The sequence below is a fragment of the Rhinoderma darwinii genome, chromosome 4, assembly GCF_050947455.1.
Source record: "Rhinoderma darwinii isolate aRhiDar2 chromosome 4, aRhiDar2.hap1, whole genome shotgun sequence".
Lineage (NCBI taxonomy): Eukaryota > Metazoa > Chordata > Amphibia > Anura > Rhinodermatidae > Rhinoderma > Rhinoderma darwinii.
Genome location: NC_134690.1, coordinates 339,532,723 through 339,553,734, shown reverse-complemented (window position 1 = coordinate 339,553,734; position 21,012 = coordinate 339,532,723). Strand labels below are relative to the sequence as shown.

The 21,012-nt window shown below is 40.3% G+C and overlaps 1 protein-coding gene across 8 annotated transcripts in view; it reads left to right on the top strand.

Moving 5' to 3' along the window:
- The window catches only part of SYNE1 (spectrin repeat containing nuclear envelope protein 1), a 498,487-nt gene that overhangs the window by 461,596 nt on the left and 15,879 nt on the right, over positions 1–21,012 (top strand). For all 8 annotated transcript variants that reach the window (XM_075862881.1, XM_075862877.1, XM_075862879.1 and 5 more), the window contains 7 exons: positions 514–582; positions 2,243–2,385; positions 10,152–10,272; positions 12,457–12,668; positions 14,981–15,181; positions 18,460–18,588; positions 18,821–19,033. In XM_075862881.1, the coding sequence (XP_075718996.1) occupies positions 514–582; positions 2,243–2,385; positions 10,152–10,272; positions 12,457–12,668; positions 14,981–15,181; positions 18,460–18,588; positions 18,821–19,033 (1,088 nt within the window). The remainder of the gene's footprint in view (positions 1–513; positions 583–2,242; positions 2,386–10,151; positions 10,273–12,456; positions 12,669–14,980; positions 15,182–18,459; positions 18,589–18,820; positions 19,034–21,012) is intronic.

Here is a 21,012-nt window from a genome sequence, read left to right as displayed (position 1 = left end):
GAGGTGTATTGGACAATGACCTTTCAGTTTGCAGTTCCTCCAAAGATAAACGGTGTTTGGGGATCCCCTTTGGCTCTGTCTAATGGAGTGATCTTGGGACCCCTCCATCATCGCAGCAGGCCCTTTGAATCATTTAACAAGGCTAGACAATTCCTTTTCGTACCAGATAAGATGTTTGTTTTCTTCTGCATTGTTTGTAATGTTTTTAGGAATCTAGCAAAATGCAGTTCTGCCTTTATAACATTTACTTTTCACATGCAGAATCTAGTATATTGAAAAGTATATTGTAAATGTATTATTTGTGAATTGCAAAAACTTCATGGGCCTCAAAATCATTTTCAGTTAAAGTACTATACAGATTTGCATATTGGTGTTATGTACCACACTGTGTAAGAACTGTCACAGTACTTGAGACAGTAGAGGGCCCTGCTGGAGGAGTCCACAATGACTCTACACTGGATCCAGGAAACGTACACATATCATACATGCTTAGCTTGTCCTTTATCTTTACAGATGTAGAAATTCCTGAAAGTCCTGAAGCCTATATTAAACTTACTGAAAATGTTCTGAAACAGTCCACTGGTAGGCTAAATGCCGATACACAAGATAACTCCACAGATGTAGCACACTCCTTGTCACAGCTTCAACAAGATCACTGTAAACTAATGCTGCTGTCACGTGCATTCACCATTCTTCATGTTTAATATGGAACTATTAATACATTATCATTGCGATTAATCAATCAGCTAGGCCTATCTTTTCTTCTTCAACAATAAGCTATTCATTCATAAATTCTATCCCTACCTAAAAATAGAGCACCCCTTTTTCTACGGACCTTGCTTATCATGATATCCCTGTTCTCAAGAGCTGGTGAAGGGTGCTCTGGAAGGTCCCAATTTCAGGAGCCATGTCCTACTTACATTGGGACTTGCCCTGACTAGGGACCAGACTAAACGCCCAACCTGATCTTTGAAACGGGACCCAGGTAAGGAAGATTTGACAAAAGAGGTGGGAGAAGGGTATATCTCCAGCTAACACTTTTTAATGATGTTTGTCTCATTTCCCTAGGTTTACACAAAAAAAAAATTGACTTTAAATGAGCACAGGATGTACTAAGAGTTTGTAATATATCTTCTTCATTTCTTCAGTCTTTAAGAGATCTAGTATATTCACAGATGAGGAATGGGTACATAGAACTCTAGTTGCTAGGTATCCTGTATGTGCTGAATGTACATAAGCCCCTTCACAGTGTCAGGGACCAATGCGCTGCAGCACATATATTACATGAGTGGTCTCCACCCTGTGGCTCTTCAGCTGTTGTGAAACTACAACTCTCAGCATGCCCTGACAGCCTGCAGCTAGTGGAACCCCAGGTGTGAGACCGCTGCATCACATAGTCTGTACCCATTTCATATCATTTTTTTTAAAAAAAGATCAGGGTTTCCTCCAGGAAATACCTGTGAGTTTGGAAGACATTAAAATAATTGAAAGGCCGTATAAAATGGTCTATATACAGTCACTAAAACATATGAGTCACTTGTGATTCACCGCACTTCATTGGAATCATTGGACATGCAATATGGATATAATAGGAACAATGCTATTCAAGTGCATATAAATCAGTGAAATAAGTCTACATCAAAATCCTGGTATATGAAAAGATGTTATCAGTAAGAAGAATGATTCGCGAGCAAGGGTCACTTTGACCAGTAACAAATTTGAAAATAAATAAATATCTGTAACTTAAAGTGTCACTCCAGTCAGAAAAAAAAAAACATTCAGTTTTTTCCTGCATATGAGATGATCTCCACCAGTGGAGATTTCAATATTTGTATTGCCTCAGGTATAAAGTGAAAATATACCCTTCCCCCAAATTGAGGTTGACCTAACCCTTGGTTACTCTGGCCAAACCTTCTGAACAAGTCTGGTAATGCGGAGATCTTGGAGGTCCTCCTGGCCAGGCCTGTATGAGTGATGTCATGAGACTAGCCTCTGAATATATACCGCCATTGTGGATCTTATGATATTCAGCAAAGCAAGTATTTGTTTATACAGAGGATGGCACAGGGCATACAACACATTTTCTGGCTTTTTTTGTTAACACATTGTACGCTTATTACTAATAGTATTCTCTGCATGCGAGCTACACTAGATCTTTCTATATAATGGACTTTCATTCATTGTAAACAGTTCGTGAACTTAAGAGATCTTGTATGATAAAACTGTTGTCATTCCACCTCAGGAGAGTCCGGTTTGTTAGAAACACAGATCCGTCAACTAGACAAAGCACTGGACACCAGTCGCTTTCATCTACAGCAGACAGAAAATGTAATTCGCAGTAGAACACCCACTGGACCTGAGCTAGATTCAAGTTATACGGGCTATGTAAGTATTAACCCTGGGGAATCACTATGTTTATGCCACGCCATGGCTTCCGAATTGGCAGAACTGCCTATTTGCATCACTAATGTTCTCCATGAAAGCTAAATCAGTGCCCTGAAGCTGTGGACATAGATCTGATCTTATTGATGGTACGATCTGAAGTTGAACAAAGCTAAAGCTGAGATAAATACTTTATATTACATAGTTACATAGTTACATAGTTAGTACGGCTGAAAAAAGACACATGTCCATCAAGTCCAACCAAGGGAAGGGAAAAGGGAAGGAAAAATTTCTACACATAGGAGCTAATATTTTTTTGTTCTAGGAAATTATCTAACCCTTTTTTAAAGCCATCTACTGTCCCTGCTGTGACCAGCTCCTGCGGTAGGCTATTCCATAAATTCACCGTTCTTACTGTAAAGAAGCCTTGTCGCCTCTGCAGCTTGAACCTTTTTTTCTCCAGACGGAGGGAGTGCCCCCTTGTTTTTTGAGGGGGTTTTACAAGGAACAGGATATCACCATATTTTTTGTATGTGCCATTAATATATTTATATAAGTTAATCATGTCCCCCCTTAGTCGTCTTTTTTCAAGGCTAAATAGGTTTAATTCTTTCAATCTTTCCTCATAACTTAAATTCTCCATGCCCCTTATTAGCTTCGTTGCTCTTCTTTGTATTTTTTCCAACTCCAGGGCATCCTTTCTATGAACTGGAGCCCAGAACTGAACTGCATATTCTAGATGGGGCCTCACTAATGCTTTGTAAAGTGGCAATATTACATCTCTGTCCCGCGAGTCCATGCCTCTTTTAATACACGACAATATCTTGCTGGCCTTTGAAGCAGCTGATTGACACTGCATGCTGTTATTGAGTTTATGATTTACAAGAACACCCAGATCCTTCTCAACAAGTGAATCCGCCAGTGTAGCTCCCCCTAGGACATATGATGCATGCAGGTTGTTGGTACCCAGATGCATAACTTTACATTTATCTACATTAAACTTCATTTGCCAAGTGGACGCCCAAACACTTAGTTTGTTTAAATCTGCCTGCAATTCACAAACATCTTCCATAGTCTGAACTATATTACATAGCTTGGTGTCATCTGCAAAAATAGAAATAGTGCTATTAATCCCATCCTCTATATCATTAATAAATAAGTTGAATAATAGTGGTCCCAGCACTGAACCCTGGGGTACACCACTTATAACCGGTGACCATTCAGAGAAGGAATCATTGACCACAACTCTCTGGATACGGTCCTTGAGCCAATTCTCAATCCAATTACAAACTATATTTTCTAAACCTATAGTCCGTAATTTATCCATTAGGCGTCTATGGGGGACAGTGTCAAATGCCTTTGCAAAGTCCAAAAACACTAAATCCACAGCGGCCCCTCTGTCTAGACTTCTGCTTACCTCTTCATAAAAACAGATTAGGTTAGTTTGACAACTTCTGTCCTTAGTAAAACCATGCTGGCTGTCACTTATAATGCTATTTATTGTCACATAATCCTGTATATAGTCCCTCAATAGCCCCTCAAACATTTTCCCCACGATGGATGTTAAGCTTACTGGTCTATAATTACCCGGGGAAGACCTAGAGCCCTTTTTGAAAATAGGCACCACATTTGCCCTGCGCCAGTCCCTTGGCACTATACCAGTCACTAGAGATTCTCTGAATATTATGAAAAGGGGGACAGAAATAACTGAACTAAGCTCTTTAAGAATTCTAGGGTGTAACCCATCTGGTCCCGGAGCCTTGTGCACATTTATTTTATTTAATTTAGCTTGGACCATCTCTACATTCATCCAATTCAGTATATCAGCCGATATATTAACAGCACTGGCACCGGCTACATCAGCTGCTCTTTCTTCTGTTGTATATACAGAGCTAAAGAACCCATTTAGTAACTCTGCCTTCTCTTGATCCCCTGTGACCAACTCCCCATTACCATTATCTAGGGGTCCTACATGTTCAGACCTTGGCTTTTTTGCATTTATATGCTTGAAGAATTTTTTAGGATTTGTTTTACTATCCTTGGCCACCTGCCTTTCATTTTGTATTTTTGCTAATTTTATTACATTTTTACAGATTTTATTAAGCTCTTTATATTTTACAAAGGCTACAGCTGTACCCTCAGATTTGTATTTTTTAAATGCCCTTTTTTTGTCATGTATTGCCCCTTTCACAGAAGGTGTAAGCCATGTGGGGTTTAATTTGAGTCGTTTATACTTATTACCTGTAGGAATAAATTTTGCACTATAATAACTCAAAGTAGATTTGAAAATCTCCCATTTATCATTTGTTCCATTATTTGACATTAGTTCTTCCCAGTCCATATCCTGAATTGCAGCCCTCATCCTGGGGAAATTGGCTTTCTTAAAATTAAATGTTTTTGCCCTCCCATCCTGCGTTTGTTTTTTACAGTATAGGTAAAATGTAACTATATTGTGATCACTGTTACCGAGGTTTTCACGAACATTGACATTCCCAACAAGATCTGCATTATTAGAAATGACCAGATCCAACAGAGCTTCACCTCTAGTCGGGCCTTCCACAAACTGGCCCATAAAATTTTCCTGCAACAGGTTGAGGAAATGTCTCCCCTTTGCAGTTGAAGCCGAACCATGACACCAATTAATATCCCGGAAATTAAAATCTCCCATTATCACTACAGTACCCGCCTGTGCAGCCCGCTCCATCTGTTTATATAGCTGAACTTCCATCTCCTCAGTTATATTGGGGGGTCTATAGATTACACCAAAAGTAATTTTTTCAGTGTTTACCTCCCTTTCTAGTTCCACCCACAAGGTTTCAACCTCCTCACAGTCTTCACCCACTATTGTCTCTTTCACACTCGCCTTCATATCACTTCTCACATACAGACATACACCACCACCTTTCCTATTTGTCCTGTCTTTACGAAAAAGTGTAAAACCCTGTAGATTTACAGCCCAGTCATGTGAAGAGTCCAGCCATGTTTCAGCAACACCAACTATATCTATATTTTCTTCCAGTATCAAGGCCTCCAGCTCCCCCATTTTACTTGCTAGACTTCTGGCATTTGTGAACATACACTTTAACTTGCCTGTCAGTTTTTCACTTTTATTATCAGAAATGTGATTTGACATTAATCGGTCCTTTTTATTTACACTGATGTTTTGTAACGAAAGGATCTCCTTATCCTGTTGTCTAGTCCTCTCCCCACATTCTGTTTCTCCCCCCACCAATATAGTCTGACCCCTCTCTAACCTGGCTACCCCTTTTTTTTCTACATTGACCTCCCTCCACAGCCCTAGTTTAAATACTCCGCCACCCCAGCTAGAATTCTCTCCCCCAGCACAGCGGACCCCCTTCCATTTAGGTGCAAATCATCTGCAGAATACAGTTTGTACCCCAATGAAAAGTCAGCCCAGTGCTCTAGGAACCCAAATCCTTCTCCTCTACACCAAGACTTCAGCCATGCATTTAACTCCCTAAGCTCCCGCTGTCTTTCCTGTGATGCGCATGGCACAGGCAGTATTCCTGAGAATACAACCTTGGAGGTCCTTCCCTTCAGCTTGTAGCCTAGTTCTTTAAAATTATTCTTAAGGCTCCTCCACCTACCATTTATTCTGTCGTTGGTACCGACATGGACCACGACAGCTGGATCATCACCAGCCCCTCCCAGCAATTTGTCCACCCGTTCCACCACATGCCGAACCCTGGCACCAGGGAGACAGCAAACCATTCGGTTGAGGTGGTCTTGGCGACAAATAATTCTATCCGTCTTCCTGATTATAGAATCCCCTACGACTATCAATTGTCTTGGCTTACCTGCATTACCATCCCGCCGACTACTAGCTGGGCTGTTCTCCCGGCTGTTAGGGAGATCAGTATCCACTAGGGCTGCCATTTCTGAGACTGACACCCTCGCATCATCACCCAACTTGGCAATTTTGCCTGGAATGTCAGAAACCGGATCGGCCTTCCTTGTCTTTGACCCCTTTCTACTGCCCCTAACTACATTAACCCAGCTACTTACCTGATCCTGCTCACCCATGTCTTCACCCTCCAGTTGTAACCCACTAACTGCATGCTCTGTGAGCAGCAAGCTCCGTTCAAAATTGTCTATCCTCCTCAGTGTTGCATTAGAAATGGAGTTGCATTAGAAATGGAGTTATTTGTAATTGGTTGCATGAAGTGTTGCTTTGAAATTATGACCGACTTCCTGTACTGAGTAGTAGTTAAAGGGGTTTTCCGTTTTTTAATTAAATTTTTATTTATTTTTAGAATAGGAAATCTATCATGTATTAGAAATTCTGCTCACATGCCTGTTTGTAGCACCTTGCGGAAGGCCCCTGTCTCTTCCCAGTAGAATGGTATATCCCACAGATTAGTCTTGGGCTAACTGAATGGGACTAAACATGGAGTCAGTCATGTGACCCCTCCCCGCCCCCTAACATTCAGTTGACAACAGGGTTACATGACATACATGTGTTGGAGCCACATAAAAGGACTCATCCATGGGCTGAGTGAATAGGAATAATGATGAACAACTACATCAATGTGCGTGTATTCACTTTCTATATGATTTGCAAAAAGTGCCGCCCGTGATGTTAAAAAAAAAAGTTACTGCTAAAACACGTAAATAACACATGAGGAGAAAAATGTAAGAGCTGCTCCTCCAGACATGATGAGATGATGATGAGGTAGAAATACTTTATAATTTCTGCTTCTCAATAACCTATAATTCAGCTGTTATATACCTGGACAGTGTTACCTGAATGTCAGAGGTCACATGATGTGTGGGAGGGATCACATGACTGACGCCATGTTTAGTCCAATCAGTTAGCCCATGGCTCAATCTGTGGGCTATACCATTTATTTTTTTTTAGACAAAGGCTATCATACTATTTTACAAAACGATATGCTGTATTTTCTATAAATAAATTAACAGAAAGCATAAAAAGCGGACAACCCCTTAAAATTACAGCTATAGGTTGCATCTGACATTGATTTCATTCTCTTTTAAAAGATACATTTTCCCTCATTATATAAAATTGTAAATCTGCGGTGTGTTATTCCTAACCTACAGTACATGTATGTATTTGGGTATTGCATAAACAGCAATTCCTTAAAGGGAACTTCCAGTTTTATGTTCATAAAACCTCAATCACGATATAAATGCAAAGTTTTACAACTTTCTAATACATTTTATGTTTTATTACCTCACCATTTTCAAGATATTTGTGTACTGTCAGTAAATTGGATCACGCTTGTTGATATTCACAGGCTGCAAACCGATATAGTCCTGCTTTCAGCGACAACTGATGAGCTTTCCACCAGACAGGTCATCAGTATTTGATCTGTGGGGGATCAGCTGCTCCATCTGCGTGCGGGAACCGGATGTCATTGCACAGTATGCAATGTATGGAGCCAGATGCCGTTGGCTTCGTACATTGCATAGCAGCCGTGCTCCAGAACTGCAGCTTGGCCGCTATTCCATGACCGGAGCCAACTGCTTCTGGCATGGGTGTCGGACTCCTACAGATGATGTACTGATGACTTATCCAGTGGATAGGTCATCAGTTGTCCTGTAGTGGACAACCCCTTTAAAGTAGGTACAAATGTATCCAGTCTAGACAGTGAATCCAATTCAAAACTTGAATTGAAGTGGATCTATGAACTAGATACCCTTGAACCTAAAGGGTTGAATAGGGAGTCCAGGTCTATGGGTATTTTTTAAACATGTGCCCTATGGCATAGCTCTGGCCACATCATCATTGGGAGTATATTTATGATCTAGTGCCCGACCCTTGGTCATGTTATTGTGGGTAATTGTCCGATGTTTTTTGAATAATTGCTTACTTGTTTTTATATAGATTTTAGATAATTTACATTATTTGGGAGATAATTTTGCAATACACTATGAATGGGAATTTCTGATCAGTTTTGATCTCTGATTGCTGTGCATCCTGGGGCTATCTGCCTGCTTCATCGAAGATTATAGTTGTTGAATTTTGAAAAGCCTTATTGTTGTTCCAAATTATGGGGTTGAACACTATCATGTAATGCTATTATATCGACTTAATATCTTCTGATCCCATTATATGGGACTATGTATATATTTCTTCTACCTTATAGTTAATATACATCTCAAGGCCTTAGAGCTTATGATTAATATATTTCATAATTGTTCCCCTATGGCTTATTTAAAATATTATCTTTGAGCTTTTGGTAATATTAACCCGTATTCTCTTTTGATGAGGCACACAGAATCCTTGGTAGGGGTAAAATAGAGATGTGATCTGTGCTCCGTCGAGGACTTGCTAGCGTCATTTGGTTTCCTTGGCAACCAGCCCTCTGCTGTTTAGCATAATATGTCTTTGCTATGTGAGTAGACGCATAGGCGATCTCAAGCGAGCATGCGCAGTCCGCATTGAGATTGCGATGGGCTACCTTGGAGACGGGAGAAGCCGGATGTTAATAACAGGGAGGGCCTGACGTGCGCAGTAGAGAGCTGTGGACGCTGCAAGCATTAGGAGAATGTACTGATATACAGGTATTTCTCTTGGCGATCCATATATATTTGGGTATTATATAACATGTTGATATTATGGGGGATATCTGTGTTGCTATGTATTTTTTAGTGTTATACACATGTTGTTAGTATGAAATTCGTTCAGGAAGTGATGTCATATGTTATATGCTCTATAAAGTGTGCACTGATTCACTGTTATTATGCTTGATAAAGACCCAGCACGGGTTGAAAAGTTACAAGTTTTATTGCTTGGTGAATAGATACCAACATATTTTTGGAAACCTGAGTGCTGCCGTTTTTCTCATTTATATTGCATACAAGTTGTCCCTCTGGACCTGGGACGTTTATGTTGCTTGCACCATCCCTCGCTGGGATATTTGCCTTTCTCCTCTGGGATATCTTCTCGGTTGTGCTGCTGAATTCCTGAGAACTATCCGGTGGATAGGTCATCAGTTGTCCGATAGTGGACAACCCCTTTAAAGTAGATACAAATGTATCTTGTGTAGACAATGCTCTGTCAGCTAAGCCTTGACTCCAGAGATGTATATATATCTCACAGCAAACAAATATCTTGAAAATGGTGAGGAATTAAAACACAAAGTATATAAAAAAAGTTGTAGAACTTTTCATGTATAGTATACAGCGATTAAAGTGTAACTCCAGTTTCTTATATAGAAAAACAATTATAATGCACAATAATTGTTTTCCTAAATAACTTGTATTCTGTTTCTAACTACAGCACGGACTGTCTATAAGATACACATTACATTCTACAGCGCAGGCGGCCATTCTTCATACAGACGCCATGGAGACAGAGCAGGACGCTCCCTCTCCTGCTACGTTATGAGCCGTAAGCAGCGTGGAATATAGACAGTCCGTGCTGTAGTTAGAAGCAGAATCGCATATAGAAGTTATTTAGAAAAATGATTATTGTGCACACTCCAGCACCGTCATCGGTTTTTTATATAATGTCAGCGAAACTGAAGGTACGCTTTAAGCTTTATTTAAAACTGCCAATTTAATATAGCGTCATTATTGTAACACTCTCTGTAGCCACAGCAATTACAATTTCAACAGATTATGTAAATACACAATGGTGTATTGTTTGGTTATAGGTGTCGTATTAGAGGTTAGTCACTTATACTTTCCTAGTATAACGTGATATAGCTACATACTATACTTTATGACAATAGACAATAGCAATGAGGCATTGCATTTAATTTCTTTTTCTTTGTGTGCACCAGATGAAACTTCTTGGAGAGTGTCGGGGGAGCATAGACACTGTGAGACGAGTAAGCGACAATCTGAAAGAGGAAGAGCTAACTGGTTTCATTAATTTGAATAGTACAGAGACACAATCTGCAGGTGATGCATATACTGTATAACGTGTGTACTACAGAGGGGGACAAAGTCCTGTAGACTTTAGTAACTTGGTAATAAGAAGTCAAATATACATCAAAGGAGAACAACCCAAAGTTAGACACCAATAACAAATTTCTAGGTATATTGGCTACCCAGCTCCTGGTATTTGTTCAGTGCGGGTGTACTATATACGTGTGTATTTGTGCGTCTTATGTTAATATCACTAAGTTCTAGGGCCTCGACCGATACTGACCTGGTGTTTAGTTCTACATCTATTAGAGTATTAGGGTCAGTTCACATGCAAAAAAACTGCAACGGATTTCGTTGCGGTTTTTCGGGCAGAATTTCCGCAAATGTCACAACACTTGGCTTTCTGTTGCGGGTTTTGCATCCCCATTGAATTCAATCAGGAAAACCCGCAACAGAAGAGCAACCAAAACGCAGCATTGACATGCTGCGGATTTAAATTCCGCACCGTAGTTCAATTTATTAACGTTTTCACTGCTGTTTTTTCCGCAGCGTGGGAATGACATTCTCAAAATCTCATCAACTTTGCTGCTACTGTAAATTCTGCGAAATTTCCGCACAGAATTACGTTGCGGAAATTCTACAGCGTTTACGCTACATGGGAACCCGGCCTTAACACTGTGAAAACTACAACAAAATACAGCTTGGGATTTTTGACAACGGATTTTATGCTCTCTATATAAGTCTATGGGGAAAAAACACAGCATCTCCGCTCAAAATCCGCAGCATAAATTGACATTTTGCAGATTACAACTCTACATCACAGCTTAATTTCCGCGCAGAGTTTAGCCGCAGCGTGGGGATGAGATTTGTTGAAATCTCTTGCCCCGTTTCTGCTACTGTAAACATTGCAGATTTTCCACACGTTAATCTGTTGCGAAAAGTGTATCCGGTGTGTTGTAACATACCCTTATACAGTAGTTCCTTACTACAATGTGAAATAAGTTCTCCAATTAAACTTATGTTTACAAAAATCTGATTTATATGGCAGTTAGAGACAGAGAATTGTGTAGTTTGTCGTTTTTTCATATCATCATAATGGTATTGCAGCCATGCATTTGGGACCTAGAAAAATCTGAGACAGACTGGATGTTAGGGTTGGGCTGGTAGCCTTGTATAAAATGGTGCAGTTGTTCAGCATTTCATACATGTCAACCAGTCTGTCACAAATACCCTAATTACACTGTTCTCAGTTCTTCAATCTCTTTGAAGGGCTATTCCCACTTTAGATTTGTCATGGCATATTTATCTCGAGAACAGGGAACACCTGACCCCCGCCCCACCTGGTGATGCAAGTGAGCTCGGCTGTTTCCGTAACTCCCATAGAAATCAATGGCCACCATTTCATCCATTTTCCACCTGGATGCGGCGGCTGGAAGCGGTCTCATCAGGTGGGACGAGGGTCGTGGATACACCACAAATGTGTAAGTTGGGAATACTTCTTTAAAGCTGGAATGTTATTGTGCTAATAGCATATGGCGCGCAGCAGGATAAAACTCCTTTTTACCGTGATAGAAGCACTAAGATCTTAAACACTGGTACGTTACTACTCCAGAATACTAGCCGTTTTGTAGGCTACAATGGGATGGCAGACTCCCTTTAAACAGCACATTTATGTGGGGACCTCTTTAAGTGCCTGATGAATCTTATCCCTTTATGCATTACATTATCCCAAACATATACTGTAGAATTATTTATTATTTTTTATTTAAATTTATTTTTATTTATTCTTTTAAGGGAAATTATATTTTTAGGAATTCATATATCTAACGGGTGTTATCCTAGATTATTAATGCTTAGCCATTTCTTGGATATACAGTATAGTGCCCATCTTTAGCCGCCTTCAGTTTACTCCTTAGTTTATATTCACATGTGGCAGATTTGTTGCAGAGATTCCTGTAACTGAAAATCTTTTCCATAAAAGCGAATACAGTTGTTGCTGCAGAACGTGTACAGACTGTTACTAAACCCATTGAGAGCTATGGAAATTTTTGCAACAAATTTGCCGTGTGTGAACATACCTTTATAAGGAAAAAGTGTGACGCATTCTGGTTAAATTGTGATTTTCTTTAACTTGCTGTCATATTTTGATTTCTACAGTGGAGTAGATATATTCACGAGTATTAACTTTTTTTTTTTTTGATGCCTATAACATCTCAGGTGTTATTGAGAGATGGGAATTAATCCACGCCCAAGCCCTTAATAAAGAGCTGAGAATGAAACAAAAACTTCAGCAATGGCAGCAATTTATGTCAGACCTCGACAACATTTGGGATTGGCTCGGAGAGACAGAAGAGGAGCTTGCAAAGCTGCGGCAGCTGGACGCTAGTACTGACATACAAACTATTGAGCAAAGGATTAAGAAACTCAAGGTAACTCTCTCAGGCCATATGAGCTTTTTCTTAGGTTAGATATTTCATCTCAGGAAACAATTGTGACCCTAGGTAGTCAGCAGGTATAATATATATGGACAATAGGAGGAATGCCTGCAGGCAAACAAAACCCTTTTTCCTGACTACCCAATGATAGCAAAGAACAAATTCAAATTTTATTAAGCTACTTGGAGCAAGAACAGACCACATATATAACGATTTAAAACTGTCACTGCCTAAAACTGAAGTGAAGGTAATTCACTGGAGAAACCAGCAGAGTATAGATATAAGTGCTGGCCGACATGCAGCGAGTCAATTACAGCCAGTAAACACCATGTGGCCTAGGGGGAAGTAAATTCAGCTAAGGCAGGAGATTAAAACAAACTGAGCCCCCCCGACATGTTTCGCTACCTAGTAGCGTCTTCAGGGGTACACGGGGCTAATGGCGACGCGGCGAAAAAACAAATCCTCTTATGGGGATGTAGGATGACGTGGGTGGAGGGAGGGTGTGAGGGCAGGCCGCCAATGAAATAAGATAAGACGCAGCAGCTGTCAGAGAGAGCGATCCAACCAATGGGGATCGCTGTAGCAGGAGACCAATGAGAGGCAGCGGGCCGCGCAGGCGCACTGTCAATACGGCCAAATTAGTTCAGAGGATACGCGCATGCGCAATAAGACACAGAAGGGACTTGGAAGAATAATGAGGGAAAGGAGATGTGACAGGTCGGCGCAAGCGCCGTAGCTGTCAGTTAGGACTTAGTGCAGGCGCACCGCCGATACTGACAGATCAGTGCAGAGGCGACGCGCATGCGCAATGACGCATCATAGGGACTTAGAAAAATAATGAAAAAAACAAACAGAATTTGACAGGTCGGCGCAAGCGCCGTACCTGTCAGTTAGAACTTAGTGCAGGGAGCCATAATATCCCCCATCATAGAATAGCAGTGAGTGCACGGTCAGGACTGCAGAGACAGTCCAGGTCGGCATAACTGCGCCAATAGTAAGGACGAGACCAGTCAGACAGGATATTAGAAATAGATATCAAGTGACAGTTTTAAATCGTTATATATGTGGTCTGTTCTTGCTACAAGTAGCTTAATAAAATTTGAATTTGTTCTTTGCTATCATTGGGTAGTCAGCAAAAAGGGTTTTGTTTGCCTGCAGGCATTCCTCCTATTGTCCAGATATTTCATCTCGGTACAGCCTCTGCCCTTGCCACTTTACACTACAATTCCCTTTTGTCCATGTCTTGCTTCAGAGATATTGTGGATATTTTAGACTATGAGTAGTGACTCTATAAAGCATTCTCCCCATTTCACTTTTACATGCATTATTAAGTAATAACAAAAAAATCACAGTAGATCGCTTGGGGACCGCCAACTGTATATATACGGCGTTGGTTTAAGTATACTGACCGAGCGATTGGGCAGCTGAATATCGGGTGCCCGGTAATCAGAGACTGCCAGGGACCCTGGAGAGAAGACAGAAGTGGTTTGGTCTTCTCATTACTCATGTACACAGCGCTCAACGAGCAGCGGCAGCTGGTCCCGGTGGTCATGTGACTGGTCACATAATCACCGAAACACCGGTAGTAGGGGGCTGCTGCTGGGTCTAACTAGACAAATCGCAGGCCCTAACAGTGACAATAGTCAGGAAAGACTTTTATGTTGCCTCTCTTTTGATGCACTCCTGTTTTTGGCACAAGAAAACTGCATCAAAAACTCCATGTGTGACTTCAGCTATATCAGGCACTGTTATGTTTCATGATGACTCTCAATTAACAACTATTTTTAAGTCAAATTTTGTATGTGTAGCCTTGTGTTCGTTTTTGATGTCATTGTCTTGCTGAAAAATAAATCTTCTCCCAAGTAGCAGTTCAAAGTTTAATTTTGCTTTGACAGTCCTCCCATGACAGGTTTGGTATTTGGCATGTACAAACACAATGTAATATAAAGTAAATTAAGTTACTAATAAATATCTTCACATTGTGCATTTGATGTTGGCATACTTGCTGGATTTAATCCCACTATATATGTGCTGGAATTTATTTCATGAGAGCCCATCTTTATATAAAAAGCAATATAAAGGTAAAATGATTGTGTTGTCATTCTACGCGACAGAATGTGATTGCGTGCTATGGGCGATACCACTGTTCCCTCTGCTCAGTTACTTTATTGAGAAATGGCTCCCAATACAGTCTTATCATATGCCATAGTATAATTCATTTATTTAGTTAGTTGGATTCATGGATGTAACAAAGTCTTTGTTTATACATAACAGCCTTCATTTTGTTTTCTACTTGGCTTTTCCAGGAACTTCAGAAAGCTGTGGATGGTCGGAAAGCTATTGTCCTGTCCATTAACTTGTGCAGCTCAGAGTTCACTCAGGCAGACACTTCAGAAAGCAAGGAGCTTCAAGAGCGGCTGAGACAAATGAACCTTCGATGGGACCGTGTGGGCAGCATATTAGAGGATTGGCGTTGTTCACTACAAGATGCTTTAATGCAGTGCCAGGTCTATAAAATGCCTTACTGTTATTTAAAGTCCTTTTTTGGAAAGTCATATTACTTGGTACTATTTAACTTGAATATAAGCTTCTTTTACAAAAGCAATTATATGACTAATTTTGCATAAGAACTTCTCTTCAATAATAGTTTGCACTTTTAACAAGCCGTAATATTATGTTATATGTAATGCTTAATAAGCAGTAGTAAAATCTTGAAGGCCTGGATTTGTGGGGCTAAGAAAGTGACAACAGATTACCTTAGCAATATATATATATATATATAAAGTATAAAATAAAAGCAGTTGTGAATTGACTTCCAGCAGTGACATGGAATAGGCTGAAGACACCCGGGCTAGAAGAAATTTGAAGTGCCAAGGTTCATAGTTTCAGGACCATAAAAAATTAAAATAATTTTTTATTAAAAATGGTCTGTAATCCTACATGATTTCTACATACTGAACATCCTGATCCACATATGTTGGGGGAAAAAAGCTCTTCCTGACATACTGTATGTTCCATGATTGTCAAGCTTTCTTTAATGGAAATATTTTTATCTAGCCATAGCTGTTTCTGAGGAAGCTGGCTTACAATTTTTATCACCAACATCACAACTACTCCAGTCCCAACTACAGTGAAATATTGCCTGTCCCCCTTATCATTGCACAAGTAGGTAGATTTGACATTTAGTAGTGTAGGAAAGTTGGGAATACCTCATTTGAAATCTCGAAATGGTGACCATATTGGTTATCCATCAGATTTTCATTATTTTATAGCTAAAATTTTGCTGTAGAGTCATCCTGGTGCGGCTGGAGGTGATGCAGGGACCATCTACCTAGGGGAGCGCTGAGTTGCTGTGTTTAAGGACCTGCGACTGGAATTGACAACACAGCGTGATCTCGCTACTGAAGCTGAAATCACGCTGGGCAGGGAAGAGGAAGAAGCTGCATGGTGCTGATTGAACAGCATCATACAGACAAAATAACACCGCCCACAGAAAAAATTAAGTTACCACCCATTTGGCAAGTATAGACTTATTAGCATATTTAGAAAAAACGTTTGAAATAATAAACGTTTGTGAACACAATTTTCACTGTAGTTATCAGCATGACAGCGCCTATTAGATTAGTTAGGATATAGGTCATTAATAAACTAGTGACAGATCCTCTTTAAACTGCAGATGATATTCACGTGCATTTATTACCTCTGCAATATCCTCACCTCCACCAGTTCTACTGAACCGGACTTGGATCACCAAAGAACCCTAAAATGGACCAGGCTTAGTGTGCATCTGAAACCAGGCTTAGCGTACGTTTCAATATTCACTTATTAAAAAAGGCTATATGATAGATAAAAACTTTGGCACATTATTCTAACAACTAATCATGAGACTCCAAAAACCCATAAAATGGAGTTAAAAAAAAGGTTAGTTGGCATATTAAGCAGAATGGAAAACATAAGGAATTGTTGTCTTGGCCTTTGCATTGATAAATTACTATAAGCAGCACAGAACATAAAACAATTAGAATAAAGATTTACGGTATAATGGGTTTCTCCTATGAAACTTTCATTTTTTCACTTTGTAGTTTCTTTTACCATTGAATTCAGAGCTGCAAAATAAGTAATGTTTTACTTTCAGTGCCAAAAGTTCCAGTAGTACAATCTCTGCTGTAAACAGATGACTGAACCTGAGTCTTAATCACAGTCAATCTGTAGTAAAGGTTAACAAATACAAACAACATAAGTAGAAATAAAGATAGTGGGGGAATTTATTAAGGCATTAAAAAAAGTCAAAATTTATGCAAAAAGCGAATTTTGCGACTTTTCTATTTTTTGCGTCGCAATTCGATACTTTAAAAAAAAAAGTGGGTAGGCCTTAGCGGGCAGAGGCTTAATAAATGTACTATGATTCACGCCAGAAAACTGGTATAAATTATAGCGCAAATCTTCTCCTGCTCATGGCTGGAGTAGATTTAATATTCTGTTGCACAACCAGCTGAGATGTGCCTAATTTTTATTCTTACTTCAACTTTCTTCAAATTAAGACTGGTGTATGAAACGTCAGTCTTAATAAATCAACCTCAAAGTGTGCTTTTATGTTATTAATTCTTAAACATTACAACTATATAAGCACTACACTGAAAATGTGTTCATCTATAAGTCCTTAACCCCTTCACGACATTTGACGTATCCATACGCCAAAATCGGGTATGGGAAGTATGGAGCGGGCTCACGGAGTGAACCCGCTCCATACGATGCGTCGGGTCGGTTGTTTGTTACAGCCGACACCTCAGAGTAACGAGCGGGTTTGCTCGTTTAACTCGTTAAATGCTGCGGTCAATAGCGACCGCAGCATTTAAATCGTTAGAAAGAGGGGTGCAACCCCCTCTAACATCTCATCGCGCCCCCCGCAGCACAATCGCGGGGGGGCGATGGTTGCTATGGCTGCCTGGGGGCCTAATGAAGTCCCCCAGGTACACTTCCTCTGCTGTAACTACCATAGAAACAGTAACGAAGTGCAGAGATTGTGAATAGACATCCCGTGGAATGTCTATTCACTGTCTAAACACTTCAGTATTGTTAATGTGTTAGTATAAGACAGCACATAAGGATCTAGCAGGATCCCTATGCGCTGACTAAATGAATGGAGAGGAGTGCATGACGCTGATTGGTCAGCATCATACACTCCTCTGTATAACGCCCACTTGGTCTAAAGTAAAACACGCCCACTTGGGCATTAAGCAACTCATTAGCATAAATCTAAAATCGCTAATAAAGTGGTGAAAGATAGTTTTTTTTAAATAAAAAGCATTACTGTCACCTACATTATAGCGCCGATCTCCTTATGTAGGAGATAGGGCACTTATAATGTGGTGACAGAGCCTCTTTAAGGACTAAACATTTTTTATTTCAATGAGGCCGAAGTAGCATCTTTACTCATAAAACTATGTATTGTAGAGCACCATATAATTTTATAGTTGTGCTTCAAAGCACTATCAATTATTTGCAACAAATTTACCAAATGGTAAAACCTAATTTCCTCATACTCAACAACTGATTCAGGAAAACACTGTGCATCTATACAGTAGTGTGTGTTTTTATTTTATTTGTCAGTGATCAACTATGTTATGTTATTTCTATTATTATGGAGACTGTCAAAAAGGCGACCATAGAGTTGAAGTCCTTCTTGATATTGATATATTGTATATACTGTATGCAGTATGTATTTCCTTATAGATAGATCTCTATAGTGCACATGCTTATTCCTTTTATTAAATATGCTTTGTAGGATTTCCATGAAATGAGCCACGGGCTGCTACTGTGGTTAGAAAACATTGACCGAAGAAGAAATGAAATTGTCCCTATAAATCCCAGCCTTGATGCTGACACTCTCCAGGATCACCACAAGCTGTTAACGGTAAAATTCGATTTTAATCCATCACACTGGATTAGACCGGTAAAAAAAAATAAAAAATAAAAAAAGGATTGTAAGAAATTAATTCATTAATGGATGTAGACGTACTATGTAAAACAGTTTATTATAGAATCCCTTTCATTAGGACAACTATTTTGAGATCTGCAATTATAAGTAGAAGTTAAAATGTGTAGATATCTATGAGGACACTGCTGACCTTGTCTTTATGTAACAGCAAATCAAGCGTGAGCTGCTTGAATCTCAGCTAAAGGTGGCATCTCTACAAGACATGTCCTGCCAGTTACTTGTCAATGCAGAGGGCAAGGATTGTCTTGAAGCCAAAGAGAAGGTGCATGTCATTGGGAACAGACTCAAAGTGCTCTTAAAGAAAGTGACACAGCACATCAAACAAATTGAAAAAATCTTGGACATTTCCAGCAGTCAGCTGGTAAGTTTTTGGGTTTTATTGTGAAAGATCAGAAATAATAAAGGTAAATGAAGGTTGTTTATGGATAAATTGATGGCAAACTAGCATGTTGTTGGCAATAGAAATCTGGTAGTAATATTACTTTGCTTTGGATGCTTTAGATAGAGGACAATTCATAATTATGTTAAGCCGTGTCTTAAAGAGGCTCTGTCACCAGATTGTCAAATCCCTATCTCCTATTGCATGGGATTGGCGCTGCAATGTAGAGAACAGTAACGTGTTTTTTTTTTTTTTTAAAAACGTTCATTTTTGGCCAAGTTATGAGCTATTTTATATATATATATATGCAAATGAGCTTTGAAATGGACAATTGGGCGTTTTTTTTTCGTTATGTCCAACTGGGCGTGTATTGTGTTTTTAACTGGGCGTGTTTACGTGTATGACGCTGACCAATCAGTGACCAGTCGGCGTCATACACTCCTCTCCATTCATTCATTTACACAGCAGCGATGTGCAGCCACATACACAGAGATTAACATTAATCAAGTGTCCTGATAATGAATACACATGAAATCCAGCCTGGACGTGATGTGTATTCAGAATCCTGACACTTCTGAATCTTTTCTGTGAGATTAGAGCAAGCCGCGCGTAATCTCGCGAGATTACGGAGGTAAACGAGATTTCGTTTCCCTTGCTGGAAATCTCAAAGAAAAGAGTCAGAAGTGTCAGGATTCTGAATACACATGACGTCCAGGCTGGATGATCATGTGTATTCATTATCAGGACACTGCAGTAACGTTAATCTCTGTGTATGTGGCTGCACATCGCTGCTGTGTAAATGAATGGAGAGGAGTGTATGATGCTGACTGGTCACTGATTGGTCAGCGTCATACACGTAAACACGCCCAGTTAAAAACACAATACACGCCCAGTTGGACATAACGGAAAAAAAATGCCCAATTGTCCATTTCAAAGCTCATTTGCATATATATATAAAATAGCTCATAACTTGGCCAAAAATGAACGCTTTTAAAAAAAACAAAACGTTACTGTTATCTACATTGCAGCGCCGATCACATGCAATAGGAGATAGGGATTTGAGAATCTGGTGACAGAGCCTCTTTAAGTCGTGTCTTCAATGGCTGTGGAAAGTCTTTGTTTTGTCTCTTTCCCATTAGGGCATGCCCCCACGTGGCGGATTTCCTCCGCAACTGTCCGCATCAATGCCGCACAGAATCTGCGTTGCAGATTCTGCGACGGATCTGCCCAAAATGTGCAGTAAATTGATGCGGACTAGCTGCTGCGGACTGCGGGAAAAGTGCTTCCCTTCTCTCTATCAGAGCAGGATAGAGAGAAGGGACAGCACTTTCCCTAGTGAAAGTAAAAGAATTTCATACTTACCGGCCGTTGTCTTGGTGACGCGTCCCTCTTTCGGCATCCAGCCCGACCTCCCTGGATGACGCGGCAGTCCACGTGACCGCTGCAGCCTGTTATTGGCTGCAGCCGTCACTTAGACTGAAACGTCATCCTGGGAAGCCGGACTGGAGACAGAAGCAGGGAGTTCTCGGTAAGTATGAACTTCTATTTTTTTTACAGGTTGCTGTATATTGGGATCGGTAGTCACTGTCCAGGGTGCAGAAACAGTTACTGCTGTTCGCTTAACTCTTTCAGCACCCTGGACAGTGACTATTTACTGACGTCTCCTAGCAACGCTCCCGTAATTACGGGAGCCCCATTGACTTCCTCAGTCTGGCTGTAGACCTAGAAATACATAGGTCCAGCCAGAATGAAGAAATGTCATGTCAAAAAAGCAAGACGCATCCGCAGCACACATAACATGTGCATGACAGCTGCGGACTTCATTGCGGAACTTAGAATCTCCATTGAAATCAATGGAGAAATTCCGCCATGAGTCCGCAACCAGTCCGCCACAACTCCGCAACATCCCTTGCATGCTGCGGACACCAAATTCCGCACCGCAGCCTATGCTCCGCAGCGGA